General features: G+C 49.7%; 1 protein-coding gene across 1 annotated transcript in view; it reads right to left on the bottom strand.

The window, feature by feature from the left end:
- Positions 1 to 16767, bottom strand: part of SLC22A7 (solute carrier family 22 member 7) — a 199027-nt gene that overhangs the window by 146830 nt on the left and 35430 nt on the right. The window contains exon 3 of the mRNA XM_040427668.1: positions 12600 to 12754. Coding sequence (XP_040283602.1) covers positions 12600 to 12754 — 155 coding nt within the window. The remainder of the gene's footprint in view (positions 1 to 12599; positions 12755 to 16767) is intronic.

The raw sequence follows: 16767 nt of genomic DNA on the forward strand, positions 1-16767 counted from the left end.
GTACCTGCAGTCTGAACTCTTCTAGCGCTGTACCTGCTGTCTTATCACTTCTAGCGCTGTACATGTGCTCTGATCTCTTCTAGCGCTGTACCTGCGGTCCTATCACTTCTAGCGCTGTACATGTGCTCTGATCTCTTCTAGTGCTGTACCTGCGTTCCTATCACTTCTAGCGCTGTACCTGCGGTCCTATCACTTCTAGCGCTGTACATGTGCTCTGATCTCTTCTAGTGCTGTACCTGCGGTCCTATCACTTCTAGCACTGTATCTGCGGTCCTATCACTTCTAGCGCTGTACCTGCGGTCCTATCACTTCTAGCGCTGTACATGTGCTCTGATCTCTTCTAGCGCTGTACCTGCAGTCTGAACTCTTCTAGCGCTGTACCTGCTGTCTTATCACTTCTAGCGCTGTACCCGCAGTCCTATCACTTCTAGCGCTGTACCTGCGGTCCTATCACTTCTAGCGCTGTACCTGCGGTCCTATCACTGCTAGCGCTGTACATGTGCTCTGATCTCTTCTAGCGCTGTACCTGCTGTCCTATCACTTCTAGCGCTGTACCTGCGGTCCTATCACTTCTAGCGCTGTACATGTGCTCTGATCTCTTCTAGTGCTGTACATGTGCTCTGATCTCTTCTAGTGCTGTACCTGCGGTCCTATCACTTCTAGCGCTGTACATGTGCTCTGATCTCTTCTAGTGCTGTACCTGCGGTCCTATCACTTCTAGCGCTGTACCTGCGGTCCTATCACTTCTAGCGCTGTACATGTGCTCTGATCTCTTCTAGCGCTGTACCTGCAGTCTGAACTCTTCTAGCGCTGTACCTGCTGTCTTATCACTTCTAGCGCTGTACCCGCAGTCCTATCACTTCTAGCACTGTACCTGCGGTCCTATCACTTCTAGCGCTGTACCTGCGGTCCTATCACTGCTAGCGCTGTACATGTGCTCTGATCTCTTCTAGCGCTGTACCTGTAGTCCTATCACTTCTAGTTCTGTACCTGCAGTCTGAACTCTTCTAGTGCTGTACCTGCGGTCCTATCACTTCTAGAGCTGTACCTGCGGTCCTATCACTTCTAGCGCTGTAGCTGTGGTCCTATCACTTCTAGCGCTGTACCTGAGATCTGATCACTTCTAGCGCTGTACCTGCGGTCCTATCACTTCTAGCGCTATACCTGCGGTCCTATCACTTCTATCGGTGAACCTGAAGTCTGATCTCTTCTAGCTCTGTACCTGCGGTCCTATCACTTCTAGAGCTGTACCTGCGGTCCTATCACTTCTATCGCTGTACCTGTGGTCCTATCACTTCTAGCGCTGTACCTGTGGTCCTATCACTTCTAGCGCTGTACCTGCAGTCCTATCACTTCTAGCGTTTTACCTGCGGTCCTATCACTTCTAGCGTTTTACCTGCGGTCCTATCACTTCTAGCGCTGTACCTGCGGTCCTATAACTTCTAGCGCTGTACCTGCGGTCCTATCACTTCTAGCGCTGTATCTGCAGTCCTATCACTTCTAGTGCTGTACCTGCGGTCCTATCACTTTTAGCGCTGTACATGCGGTCCTATCACTTCTAGCACAGTACCTGTGGTCCTATCACTTCTAGTGCTGTACCTGTGGTCATATCACTTCTAGCGCTGTACCTGTGGTCCTATCACTTTTAGCGCCGTACCTGCGGTCCTATAACTTCTAGCGTTTTACCTGCGGTCCTATCACTTCTAGCGCTGTAGCTGCTGTCCTATCACTTCTAGCGCTGTACCTGAGATCTGATCACTTCTAGTTCTGTACCTGTGGTCCTATCACTTGTAGCGTTTTACCTGCGGTCCTATCACTTCTAGCGCTGTAGCTGCTGTCCTATCACTTCTAGCGCTGTACCTGCGGTCCTATCACTTCTAGCGCTGTAGCTGCTGTCCTATCACTTCTAGCGCTGTACCTGCTGTCCTATCACTTCTAGCGCTGTACCTGAGATCTGACCTCTTCTATCGCTGTACCTGTGGTCCTATCACTTCTAGCGCTGTACTTGCTGTCTTATCACTTCTAGCGCTGTACCCGCAGTCCTATCACTTCTAGCGCTGTACATGCGGTCCTATCACTTCTATCGCTGTACCTGTGGTCCTATCACTTCTAGCGCTGTACCTGCAGTCCTATCACTTCTAGCGTTTTACCTGCGGTCCTATCACTTCTAGTTCTGTACCTGCGGTCCTATCACTTCTAGCGCTGTACCTGCGGTCCTATCACTTCTAGCGCTGTACCTGCAGTCCTATCACTTCTAGCGCTGTATCTGCGGTCCTATCACTTCTAGTGCTGTACCTGCGGTCCTATCACTTCTATCGCTGTACCTGCGGTCCTATCACTTCTATCGCTGTACCTGCGGTCCTATCACTTCTAGCGCTGTACATGCGGTCCTATCACTTCTAGCACAGTACCTGTGGTCCTATCACTTCTAGCACAGTACCTGTGGTCCTATCACTTCTAGCGCTGTACCTGCGGTCCTATCACTTCTAGCGCTGTACCTGCAGTCCTATCACTTCTAGCGCTGTACCTGCGGTCCTATCACTTCTAGCGCTGTACATGTGCTCTGATCTCTTCTAGTGGTGTACATGTGCTCTGATCTCTTCTAGCGCTGTACCTGCGGTCCTATCACTTCTAGCGCTGTACATGTGCTCTGATCTCTTCTAGTGCTGTACCTGCGGTCCTATCACTTCTAGCGCTGTACATGTGCTCTGATCTCTTCTAGTGCTGTACCTGCGGTCCTATCACTTCTAGCGCTGTACCTGCGGTCCTATCACTTCTAGCGCTGTACATGTGCTCTGATCTCTTCTAGTGCTGTACATGTGCTCTGATCTCTTCTAGTGCTGTACCTGCGGTCCTATCACTTCTAGCGCTGTACATGTGCTCTGATCTCTTCTAGTGCTGTACCTGCGGTCCTATCACTTCTAGCGCTGTACATGTGCTCTGATCTCTTCTAGTGCTGTACCTGCGGTCCTATCACTTCTAGCGCTGTACCTGCGGTCCTATCACTTCTAGCGCTGTACATGTGCTCTGATCTCTTCTAGCGCTGTACCTGCAGTCTGAACTCTTCTAGCGCTGTACCTGCTGTCTTATCACTTCTAGCGCTGTACCCGCAGTCCTATCACTTCTAGCGCTGTACCTGCGGTCCTATCACTTCTAGCGCTGTACCTGCGGTCCTATCACTGCTAGCGCTGTACATGTGCTCTGATCTCTTCTAGCGCTGTACCTGTAGTCCTATCACTTCTAGCACTGTACCTGCTGTCCTATCACTTCTAGCGCTGTACATGTGCTCTGATCTCTTCTAGTGCTGTACCTGCGGTCCTATCACTTCTAGCGCTGTACATGTGCTCTGATCTCTTCTAGTGCTGTACCTGCGGTCCTATCACTTCTAGCGCTGTACATGTGCTCTGATCTCTTCTAGTGCTGTACCTGCGGTCCTATCACTTCTAGCGCTGTACATGTGCTCTGATCTCTTCTAGTGCTGTACCTGCGGTCCTATCACTTCTAGCGCTGTACATGTGCTCTGATCTCTTCTAGTGCTGTACCTGCGGTCCTATCACTTCTAGCGCTGTACCTGCGGTCCTATCACTTCTAGCGCTGTACATGTGCTCTGATCTCTTCTAGCGCTGTACCTGCAGTCTGAACTCTTCTAGCGCTGTACCTGCTGTCTTATCACTTCTAGCGCTGTACCCGCAGTCCTATCACTTCTAGCACTGTACCTGCGGTCCTATCACTTCTAGCGCTGTTCCTGCGGTCCTATCACTGCTAGCGCTGTACATGTGCTCTTATCTCTTCTAGCGCTGTACCTGTAGTCCTATCACTTCTAGTTCTGTATCTGCAGTCTGAACTCTTCTAGTGCTGTACCTGCGGTCCTATCACTTCTAGAGCTGTACCTGCGGTCCTATCACTTCTAGCGCTGTAGCTGTGGTCCTATCACTTCTAGCGCTGTACCTGAGATCTGATCACTTCTAGCGCTGTACCTGCGGTCCTATCACTTCTAGCGCTATACCTGCGGTCCTATCACTTCTATCGGTGAACCTGAAGTCTGATCTCTTCTAGCTCTGTACCTGCGGTCCTATCACTTCTAGAGCTGTACCTGCGGTCCTATCACTTCTATCGCTGTACCTGTGGTCCTATCACTTCTAGCGCTGTACCTGTGGTCCTATCACTTCTAGCGCTGTACCTGCAGTCCTATCACTTCTAGCGTTTTACCTGCGGTCCTATCACTTCTAGCGTTTTACCTGCGGTCCTATCACTTCTAGCGTTTTACCTGCGGTCCTATCACTTCTAGCGCTGTACCTGCGGTCCTATCACTTCTAGCGCTGTACCTGCAGTCCTATCACTTCTAGCGCTGTATCTGCAGTCCTATCACTTCTAGTGCTGTACCTGCGGTCCTATCACTTCTAGTGCTGTACCTGCGGTCCTATCACTTCTAGCGCTGTACATGCGGTCCTATCACTTCTAGCACAGTACCTGTGGTCCTATCACTTCTAGTGCTGTACCTGTGGTCCTATCACTTTTAGCGCTGTACCTGCGGTCCTATCACTTCTAGCGTTTTACCTGCGGTCCTATCACTTCTAGCGCTGTAGCTGCTGTCCTATCACTTCTAGCGCTGTACCTGCGGTCCTATCACTTCTAGCGCTGTAGCTGCTGTCCTATCACTTCTAGCGCTGTACCTGCTGTCCTATCACTTCTAGCGCTGTACCTGAGATCTGACCTCTTCTATCGCTGTACCTGTGGTCCTATCACTTCTAGCGCTGTACCTGCTGTCTTATCACTTCTAGCGCTGTACCCGCAGTCCTATCACTTCTAGCGCTGTACATGCGGTCCTATCACTTCTATCGCTGTACCTGTGGTCCTATCACTTCTAGCGCTGTACCTGCAGTCCTATCACTTCTAGCGTTTTACCTGCGGTCCTATCACTTCTAGTTCTGTACCTGCGGTCCTATCACTTCTAGCGCTGTACCTGCGGTCCTATCACTTCTAGCGCTGTACCTGCAGTCCTATCACTTCTAGCGCTGTATCTGCGGTCCTATCACTTCTAGAGCTGTACCTGCGGTCCTATCACTTCTAGCGCTGTACCTGCGGTCCTATCACTTCTAGCGCTGTACCTGCGGTCCTATCACTTCTATCGCTGTACCTGCGGTCCTATCACTTCTAGCGCTGTACATGCGGTCCTATCACTTCTAGCACAGTACCTGTGGTCCTATCACTTCTAGCACAGTACCTGTGGTCCTATCACTTCTAGCGCTGTACCTGCGGTCCTATCACTTCTAGCGCTGTACCTGCAGTCCTATCACTTCTAGCGCTGTACCTGCGGCCCTATCACTTCTATCGCTGTACCTGCGGTCCTATCACTTCTAGCGCTGTACCTGCCGTCCTATCACTTCTAGCGCTGTACCTGCGGTCCTATCTCTTCTAGTGCTGTACCTGCGATCCGATTACTTTTAGCGCTGTACCTGCGATCCTATCATATTTAGCGCGGTCCTATCCCTTCTAGCGATGTACCTCCGGTCCTATCACTTTTAGTGCTCTACCTGCAGTCCTATCACTTTTAGCGCTGTACCTGCGGTCCTATCCCTTCTAGTGCTGTACCTGCGATCCGATTACTTCTAGCGCTGTATCTGCGGTCCTATCACTTCTAGTGCTGTACCTGTGGTCCTATCTCTTCTAGTGCTGTACCTGCAGTCCTATCACTTCTAGCGCTGTATCTGCGGTCCTATAACTTCTAGCGCTGTACATGCGGTCCTATCACTTCTAGCGCTGTACCTGCGGTCCTATCTCTTCTAGTGCTGTACCTGCGATCCGATTACTTTTAGCGCTGTACCTGCGATCCTATCATATTTAGCGCGGTCCTATCCCTTCTAGCGATGTACCTCCGGTCCTATCACTTTTAGTGCTCTACCTGCAGTCCTATCACTTTTAGCGCTGTACCTGCGGTCCTATCACTTCTAGTGCTGTACCTGCGGTCCTATAACTTCTAGCGCTGTACATGCGGTCCTATCACTTCTAGCGCTGTACCTGCGGTCCTATCTCTTCTAGTGCTGTACCTGCGATCCGATTACTTTTAGCGCTGTACCTGCGATCCTATCATATTTAGCGCGGTCCTATCCCTTCTAGCGATGTACCTCCGGTCCTATCACTTTTAGTGCTCTACCTGCAGTCCTATCACTTTTAGCGCTGTACCTGCGGTCCTATCCCTTCTAGTGCTGTACCTGCGATCCGATTACTTCTAGCGCTGTATCTGCGGTCCTATCACTTCTAGTGCTGTACCTGCGGTCCTATCTCTTCTAGTGCTGTACCTGCAGTCCTATCACTTCTAGCGCTGTATCTGCGGTCCTATCACTTCTAGTGCTGTACCTGCGGTCCTATAACTTCTAGCGCTGTACATGCGGTCCTATCACTTCTAGCGCTGTATCTGCGGTCCTATCACTTCTAGTGCTGTACCTGTGGTCCTATCACTTCTAGTGCTGTACCTGCGGTCCTATCACTTCTAGTGCTGTACCTGCGGTCCTATCACTTCTAGCGCTGTACCTGTGGTCCTATCACTTCTAGCACAGTACCTGTGGTCATATCACTTCTAGCACAGTACCTGTGGTCATATCACTTCTAGTGCTGTACCTGCGATCCGATTACTTCTAGCGCTGTACCTGCGGTCCTATCACTTCTAGTGCTGTACCTGCGGTCCTATCACTTCTAGCGCTGTAGCTGCTGTCCTATCACTTCTAGCGCTGTACCTGCGGTCCTATCACTTCTAGCGCTGTAGCTGCTGTCCTATCACTTCTAGCGCTGTACCTGCTGTCCTATCACTTCTAGCGCTGTACCTGAGATCTGACCTCTTCTATCGCTGTACCTGTGGTCCTATCACTTCTAGCGCTGTACCTGCTGTCTTATCACTTCTAGCGCTGTACCCGCAGTCCTATCACTTCTAGCGCTGTACATGCGGTCCTATCACTTCTATCGCTGTACCTGTGGTCCTATCACTGCTAGCGTTTTACCTGCGGTCCTATCACTTCTAGTTCTGTACCTGCAGTCCTATCACTTCTAGCGCTGTACCTGCGGTCCTATCACTTCTAGCGCTGTACCTGCAGTCCTATCACTTCTAGCGCTGTATCTGCGGTCCTATCACTTCTAGAGCTGTACCTGCGGTCCTATCACTTCTAGCGCTGTACCTGCGGTCCTATCACTTCTATCGCTGTACCTGCGGTCCTATCACTTCTAGCGCTGTACATGCGGTCCTATCACTTCTAGCACAGTACCTGTGGTCCTATCACTTCTAGCACAGTACCTGTGGTCCTATCACTTCTAGCGCTGTACCTGCGGTCCTATCACTTCTAGCGCTGTACCTGCAGTCCTATCACTTCTAGCGCTGTACCTGCGGTCCTATCACTTCTAGCGCTGTACCTGCCGTCCTATCACTTCTAGCGCTGTACCTGCGGTCCTATCTCTTCTAGCGCTGTACCTGCGGTCCTATCACTTCTAGCGCTGTACATGCGGTCCTATCACTTCTAGCGCTGTACCTGCGGTCCTATCTCTTCTAGTGCTGTACCTGCGATCCGATTACTTTTAGCGCTGTACCTGCGATCCTATCATATTTAGCGCGGTCCTATCCCTTCTAGCGATGTACCTCCGGTCCTATAACTTTTAGTGCTCTACCTGCAGTCCTATCACTTTTAGCGCTGTACCTGCGGTCCTATCCCTTCTAGTGCTGTACCTGCGATCCGATTACTTCTAGCGCTGTATCTGCGGTCCTATCACTTCTAGTGCTGTACCTGTGGTCCTATCTCTTCTAGTGCTGTACCTGCAGTCCTATCACTTCTAGCGCTGTATCTGCGGTCCTATAACTTCTAGCGCTGTACATGCGGTCCTATCACTTCTAGCGCTGTACCTGCGATCCGATTACTTTTAGCGCTGTACCTGCGATCCTATCATATTTAGCGCGGTCCTATCCCTTCTAGCGATGTACCTCCGGTCCTATCACTTTTAGTGCTCTACCTGCAGTCCTATCACTTTTAGCGCTGTACCTGCGGTCCTATCACTTCTAGTGCTGTACCTGCGGTACTATAACTTCTAGCGCTGTACATGCGGTCCTATCACTTCTAGCGCTGTACCTGCGGTCCTATCTCTTCTAGTGCTGTACCTGCGATCCGATTACTTTTAGCGCTGTACCTGCGATCCTATCATATTTAGCGCGGTCCTATCCCTTCTAGCGATGTACCTCCGGTCCTATCACTTTTAGTGCTCTACCTGCAGTCCTATCACTTTTAGCGCTGTACCTGCGGTCCTATCCCTTCTAGTGCTGTACCTGCGATCCGATTACTTCTAGCGCTGTATCTGCGGTCCTATCACTTCTAGTGCTGTACCTGCGGTCCTATCTCTTCTAGCGCTGTACCTGCCGTCCTATCACTTCTAGCGCTGTACCTGCGGTCCTATCTCTTCTAGTGCTGTACCTGCAGTCCTATCACTTCTAGCGCTGTATCTGCGGTCCTATCACTTCTAGTGCTGTACCTGCGGTCCTATAACTTCTAGCGCTGTACATGCGGTCCTATCACTTCTAGCGCTGTATCTGCGGTCCTATCACTTCTAGTGCTGTACCTGTGGTCCTATCACTTCTAGTGCTGTACCTGCGGTCCTATCACTTCTAGTGCTGTACCTGCGGTCCTATCACTTCTAGCGCTGTACCTGTGGTCCTATCACTTCTAGCACAGTACCTGTGGTCATATCACTTCTAGCACAGTACCTGTGGTCATATCACTTCTAGTGCTGTACCTGCGATCCGATTACTTCTAGCGCTGTACCTGCGGTCCTATCACTTCTAGCGCTGTACCCGCAGTCCTATCACTTCTAGTGCTGTACCTGCGGTCCTATCACTTCTAGTGCTGTACCTGCGGTCCTATCACTTCTAGCGCTGTACCTGCGGTCCTATCACTTCTAGTGCTGTACATGCGGTCCTATCACTTCTAGCACAGTACCTGTGGTCCTATCACTTCTAGTGCTGTACCTGCAGTCCTATCACTTCTAGCGCTGTATCTGCGGTCCTATAACTTCTAGCGCTGTACATGCGGTCCTATCACTTCTAGCGCTGTACCTGCGGTCCTATCTCTTCTAGTGCTGTACCTGCGATCCGATTACTTTTAGCGCTGTACCTGCGATCCATCATATTTAGCGCGGTCCTATCCCTTCTAGCGATGTACCTGCGGTCCTATCACTTTTAGCGCTGTACCTGCGGTCCTATCCCTTCTAGTGCTGTACCTGCGATCCGATTACTTCTAGCGCTGTATCTGCGGTCCTATCACTTCTAGTGCTGTACCTGCGGTCCTATCCCTTCTAGTGCTGTACCTGCGATCCGATTACTTCTAGCGCTGTATCTGCGGTCCTATCACTTTTAGCGCTGTACCTGCGGTCCTATCTCTTCTAGTGCTGTACCTGCAGTCCTATCACTTCTAGCGCTGTATCTGCGGTCCTATCACTTCTAGTGCTGTACCTGCGGTCCTATAACTTCTAGCGCTGTACATGCGGTCCTATCACTTCTAGCGCTGTATCTGCGGTCCTATCACTTCTAGTGCTGTACCTGTGGTCCTATCTCTTCTAGTGCTGTACCTGCGGTCCTATCACTTCTAGCGCTGTACCTGTGGTCCTATCACTTCTAGCACAGTACCTGTGGTCATATCACTTCTAGCACAGTACCTGCGGTCCTATCACTTCTAGCGCTGTACCTGCGATCCGATTACTTCTAGCGCTGTATCTGCGGTCCTATCACTTCTAGTGCTGTACCTGTGGTCCTATCACTTCTAGCGCTGTACCTGCGGTCCTATCACTTCTAGCGCTGTACCCGCAGTCCTATCACTTCTAGTGCTGTACCTGCGGTCCTATCACTTCTAGTGCTGTTCCTGCGGTCCTATCACTTCTAGCGCTGTACCTGCGGTCCTATCACTTCTAGTGCTGTACATGCGGTCCTATCACTTCTAGCGCTGTACCTGTGGTCCTATCACTTCTAGCACAGTACCTGTGGTCATATCACTTCTAGTGCTGTACCTGCGATCCGATTACTTCTAGCGCTGTACCTGCGATCCGATTACTTCTAGCGCTGTACCTGCTGTCCTATCACTTTTAGCACCGTACCTGCGGTCCTATCACTTCTAGCGTTTTACCTGCGGTCCTATCACTTCTAGCGCAGTACCTGTGGTCCTATCACTTCTAGCGCTGTACCTGCGGTCCTATCACTTTTAGCACCGTACCTGCGGTCCTATCACTTCTAGCGTTTTACCTGCGGTCCTATCACTTCTAGCGCTGTAGCTGCTGTCCTATCACTTCTAGCGCTGTACCTGAGATCTGATCTCTTCTATCGCTGTACCTGTGGTCCTATCACTTCTAGCGCTGTACCTGCAGTCCTATCACTTCTAGCGTTTTACCTGCGGTCCTATCACTTCTAGTGCTGTACCTGCGGTCCTATCACTTCTATCGCTGTACATGCGGTCCTATCTCTTCTAGTGCTGTACCTGCGGTCCTATCACTTCTAGCGCTGTACCTGCGGTCCAATCACTTCTAGTGCTGTACATGTGCTCTGATCTCTTCTAGTGCTGTACCTGCGGTCCTATCACTTCTAGCGCTGTACATGTGCTCTGATCTCTTCTAGTGCTGTACCTGCGGTCCTATCACTTCTAGCGCTGTACATGTGCTCTCTCTCTTCTAGCGCTGTACCTGAGGTCCTATCACTTCTAGCGCTGTACATGCGGTCCTATCACTTCTAGCACAGTACCTGTGGTCATATCACTTCTAGCGCTGTACCTGCGGTCCTATCACTTCTAGCGCTGTACCTGTGGTCATATCACTTCTAGCGCAGTACCTGCGGTCCTATCACTTCTAGCGCTGTACATGTGCTCTGATCTCTTCTAGTGCTGTACCTGCGGTCCTATCACTTCTAGCGCTGTACATGTGCTCTCTCTCTTCTAGCGCTGTACCTGAGGTCCTATCACTTCTAGCGCTGTATCTGCGGTCCTATCACTTCTAGCGCTGTACCTGCGGTCCTATCACTTCTAGCGCTGTACCTGTGGTCATATCACTTCTAGCGCAGTACCTGCGGTCCTATCACTTCTAGCGCTGTACCTGCGGTCCTATCACTTCTAGCGCTGTACCTGCCGTCCTATCACTTCTAGCGCTGTACCTGCGGTCCTATCTCTTCTAGTGCTGTACCTGCGATCCGATTACTTTTAGCGCTGTACCTGCGATCCTATCATATTTAGCGCTCTACCTGCAGTCCTATCACTTTTAGCGCTGTACCTGCGGTCCTATCCCTTCTAGTGCTGTACCTGCGATCCGATTACTTCTAGCGCTGTACCTGCGGTCCTATCACTTCTAGCGCTGTACCTACGGTCCTATCTCTTCTAGTGCTGTACCTGCGATCCGATTACTTCTAGCGCTGTACCTGCGGTCCTATCACTTCTAGCACAGTACCTGTGGTCCTATCACTTCTAGCGCTGTACCTGCGGTCCCATCACTTCTAGCGCTGTACCTGCAGTCCTATCACTTCTAGCGCTGTACCTGCGGTCCTATCACTTCTAGCGCTGTACCTGCCGTCCTATTACTTCTAGCGCTGTACCTGCGGTCCTATCTCTTCTAGTGCTGTACCTGCGATCCGATTACTTCTAGCGCTGTACCTGCGGTCCTATCATATTTAGCGCTCTACCTGCAGTCCTATCACTTTTAGCGCTGTACCTGCGGTCCTATCCCTTCTAGTGCTGTACCTGCGATCCGATTACTTCTAGCGCTGTACCTGCGGTCCTATCACTTCTAGCGCTGTACCTACGGTCCTATTACTTCTAGCGCTGTACCTGCGGTCCTATCATATTTAGCGCTCTACCTGCAGTCCTATCACTTCTAGCGCTGTACCTGCGGTCCTATCCCTTCTAGTGCTGTACCTGCGATCCGATTACTTCTAGCGCTGTACCTGCGGTCCTATCACTTCTAGCGCTGTACCTACGGTCCTATTACTTCTAGCGCTGTACCTGCGGTCCTATCATATTTAGCGCTCTACCTGCAGTCCTATCACTTTTAGCGCTGTACTTGCGGTCCTATCCCTTCTAGCGATGTACCTCCGGTCCTATCACTTTTAGTGCTCTACCTGCGGTACTATCACTTTTAGCGCTCTACCTGAGGTCTGATCACTTCTTCAGCTAGACTATGGACTGATTTACTGCAGTTTTTACACCAGTCTATGGACTGACTGCAGCACTTACACTACACTGTGAAGTGACTGGCTGAAGTTTTTACAATAAACTATGGACTGATTGACCGCAGCATTTATACTAGACTACGGACTGAATGACTACTGCATCCCCACCTTTTGGTCCGTCTGTTCCTAATCATGGCTTCTTACTTTTTCCTCTAGTTTTTCACCCTCCATCCTAATATCCCCTACGTTTTTGTTTGTTCCATCAGATGTTCCTCACATTGGGCTGTGCCCACTTCATGTATATATCTTGGGGTTCTGAACTGTAACTTACAGTATGGATTGCCATATCTTGGTTAGTTACTCTAAGTGCCCCCTTTCCCCTGACTGTACTGATATTTCTCCGGTGTGAGTGCGCTCCAGGAAATCTTACACAGGACTATCACAATGCCGTGCATTCCACAGAGAGATAATCCGGATAGTGTCAGGCAAATGACAGCCATTGGGTATGATACTGAAGCCGCAGAGAGTCCCCCGAAGACCAGAGACAGGACCCAAGAAAGAAGTAGCATCGATCTACGTCCAAACCTAAAGCACAGAAGAAAAATAGTTATAATCTATATTGTGGAGTCATTCTCAGGCAAGGGGAGGCTCATCTGTTATAAAGTGTTTGATCTCTCATGAATCTAATAGATCTAAAGCGTGGGGTGGCCTTGTGTTTCCCAAGATATTGCCCAGATGCATAGGATGGTCTGCAGGCCTTGCTCAGACATCTTTATGGACAGAGAGTTGGAGTGAGCAGGACCCCCATAATACAGACATAGGTGCAGGGGTGGTCAGGTCACCTAGTCTGTTCTGTAGCACAAAAGCCAGAGTGGGGAGGGGGCCCACTGTAGCTATAGGGTGGCTTCTCTATGTCCACTATGTAGTAGCCTAACTTTATTTTAGCCCTAACTCCCTTTGACCACATCAGATGTTTTCAATAACCTATAACTTCACTAAACAATCAGGAATGCAGTCCTTAACCCCATCACTACTCTAGACCTCCATCACGGTTATCATTATCCTCTCATTCCTCTAGAACTCCAGCAATGTTATCATTATTTCCTCACCACAATAGACCTCCTGGAATGTTCCAATTATACCCTCACTGCCCAAGAACACCAGGAGTGTCATCATTACATCCTCACTGTATATCTCCAGGGATCTTATCATTACCCGCTCACTGCTCTACACCTCCGAGGATTTTATTATGCCCTCTCTGCAGTATCATACTAGAACTGTAATTATTACCCCCACACTGACCCAGACCACCAGGAATATTATGATATCCTCACTCCCCTAGACATTAGAAATGTTATCATTATCCCCTCACTGCTCTAGATCTCCAAGGATTATATACCTGTAATACCCACTCAATACCTCTTGCATGCTAGGATATCATTGGCCCCGGACCTGAAGGGATGCTATGAAACCCCTCACTTTTCTAGATTTCTAGGGATGCTATTATAACTCCTTCACTGAGTTAGTACAGCTAGGAAGTTATCAATAGCTAGAGATAGTCATCAAGCCACTGGAGGCTCATTGTGTGACTGAGCCACTGTGTTGACGACTAATGCTGTTCCCACCTCACCACTCTGTCGGGGGCTCTACTTGTCTCAACAACAAGTTCTTTGGATCAAACAGTGCAGTGTTTTATTCACACTTTAGGCAAGTGACAAAACAAGCCGTCATAAACAAGTAAAAAGTCACCTTGCGGTGTTGGTGGTAATTCACAGCATGCAGCAATTCTGCCTCAAAGAGTCCTTGAGCGTAGCAGCACCAACCTGTTTTCACGCCAAACAGGTAGCAAGCCTTCATCCAGACACAAGGCTCCCAGATCCCAACACAGAGACATGGCTTCTGAGCCCAGCTGCCTATTTAAGGACAGCCAGGTGCTGCCGAAACCCAGAGCGGCACTTAAAATCCGGTCCAGTATTTGACCTCACCTGGCTGTAAATCAGCCCAGCAGCACATGCTGGGAGGAAAGTACCTGTTTTTCCAGACCAAACCTCTCACTGTGTCACAAGGGGTTCTCCGACTTCAGCAGATGGCAGTTATCACGTAGCTGCAGGGTAATTCCAGGCACTTATTAACTGTGATTCTCCATGTTGCCTCCTTTGCTGGCTGGACTCATTTTTCCATCACATTACACACATCTCGTTTCCAAGGTTACGACCATCCTGTAATCCAGCAACGGTGGTCGAGTTTGCACATTCTAGGAAAGGCTCCTCTCTCTCTGGTGGCCGGGACCGTGGGAGTGCGCATAGGCTGGCGCATTTACGATAGTGTGTAAGCATGACCACAGCTACTGGATTACAAGGTGGTTGTAACTAGAGATGAGTGAATTTCTCCAAAATTCGATTCAAACGGTTTGGCGAATTTTCCCAAAATATTTGATCCGATCATAAATTATTTGTGAAGAATCGTGTTAAACAACAGCGATTTCCTGTCTGCAGAGAGCCTGTATAGCAGTGTAGAACACTGTGTCTGTATAGCAGTGTAGAACACTGTGTCTGTATAGCGGTGTAGAACACTGTGCCTGTATAGCAGTGTAGAGCACTGTGCCTGTATAGCGGTGTAGAACACTGTGCCTGTATAGTGGTGTAGAGCACTGTGCCTGTATAGCGGTGTAGAACACTGTGCCTGTATAGCGGTGTAGAACACTGTGCCTGTATAGCGGTGTAGAACACTGTGCCTGTATAGCGGTGTAGAACACTGTGCCTGTATAGCGGTGTAGAACACTGTGCCTGTATAGCGGTGTAGAACACTGTGCCTGTATAGCGGTGTAGAACACTGTGCCTGTATAGCGGTGTAGAACACTGTGCCTGTAGAGCGGTGTAGAACACTGTGCCTGTATAGCGGTGTAGAACACTGTGTCTGTATAGCGGTGTAGAACACTGTGCCTGTATAGCGGTGTAGAGCACTGTGCCTGTATAGCGGTGTAGAACACTGTGCCTGTATAGTGGTGTAGAACACTGTGCCTGTATAGTGGTGTAGAACACTGTGCCTGTATAGTGGTGTAGAACACTGTGCCTGTATAGGGGTGTAGAACACTGTGCCTGTATAGCGGAGTAGAACACTGTGCCTGTATAGCGGTGTAGAACACTGTGCCTGTATAGTGGTGTAGAGCACTGTGCCTGTATAACGGTGTAGAACACTGTGCCTGTATAGCGGTGTAGAGCACTGTGCCTGTATAGTGGTGTAGAACACTGTGCCTGTATAGTGATGTAGAACACTGTGCCTGTATATTGGTGTAGAACACTGTGCCTGTATAGTGGTGTAGAACACTGTGCCTGTATGGTGGTGTAGAACACTGGGCCTGTATAGGGGTGTAGAACACTGTGCCTGTATAGCGGTGTAGAACACTGTGCCTGTATAGTGATGTAGAACACTGTGCCTGTATATCGGTGTAGAACACTGTGCCGGTATAGTGATGTAGAACACTGTGCCTGTATATCGGTGTAGAACACTGTGCCTGTATAGCGGTGTAGAACACTGTGCCTGTATAGTGATGTAGGACACTGTGCCTGTATAGCGGTGTAGAACACTGTGCCTGTATAGAGGTGTAGAACACTGTGCCTGTATAGTGGTGTAGAACACTGTGCCTGTATAGTGGTGTAGAACACTGTGCCTGTATAGGGGTGTAGAACACTGTGCCTGTATAGTGGTGTAGAACACTGTGCCTGTATAGTGGTGTAGAACACTGTGCCTGTATAGCGGTGTAGAACACTGTGCCTGTATAGTGATGTAGAACACTGTGCCTGTATAGGGGTGTAGAACACTGTGCCTGTATAGCGGTGTAGAACACTGTGCCTGTATAGCGGTGTAGAACACTGTGCCTGTATAGCGGTGTAGAACACTGTGCCTGTATAGCGGTGTAGAACACTGTGCCTGTATAGTGGTGTAGAACACTGTGCCTGTATAGCGGTGTAGAACACTGTGCCTTTATAGCGGTGTAGAACACTGTGCCTGTATAGCGGTGTAGAACACTGTGCCTGTATAGGGGTGTAGAACACTGTGCCTGTATAGTGGTGTAGAACACTGTGCCTGTATAGCGGTGTAGAACACTGTGCCTGTATAGCGGTGTAGAACACTGTGCCTGTATAGCGGTGTAGAACACTGTGCCTGTATAGCGGTGTAGAACACTGTGCCTGTATAGTGGTGTAGAACACTGTGCCTGTATAGTGGTGTAGAGCACTGTGCCTGTATAGCGGTGTAGAACACTGTGCCTTTATAGCGGTGTAGAACACTGTGCCTGTATAGCGGTGTAGAACACTGTGCCTGTATAGTGGTGTAGAACACTGTGCCTGTATAGTGGTGTAGAGCACTGTGCCTGTATAGCGGTGTAGAACACTGTGCCTTTATAGCGGTGTAGAACACTGTGCCTGTATAGCGGTGTAGAACACTGTGCCTGTATAGCGGTGTAGAACACTGTGCCTGTATAGGGGTGTAGAACACTGTGCCTGTATAGTGGTGTAGAACACTGTGCCTGTATAGTGGTGTAGAACACTGTGCCTGTATAGCGGTGTAGAACACTGTGCCTGTATAGTGATGTAGAA

Source organism: Bufo bufo, chromosome 4, assembly GCF_905171765.1.
Source record: "Bufo bufo chromosome 4, aBufBuf1.1, whole genome shotgun sequence".
NCBI lineage: Eukaryota > Metazoa > Chordata > Amphibia > Anura > Bufonidae > Bufo > Bufo bufo.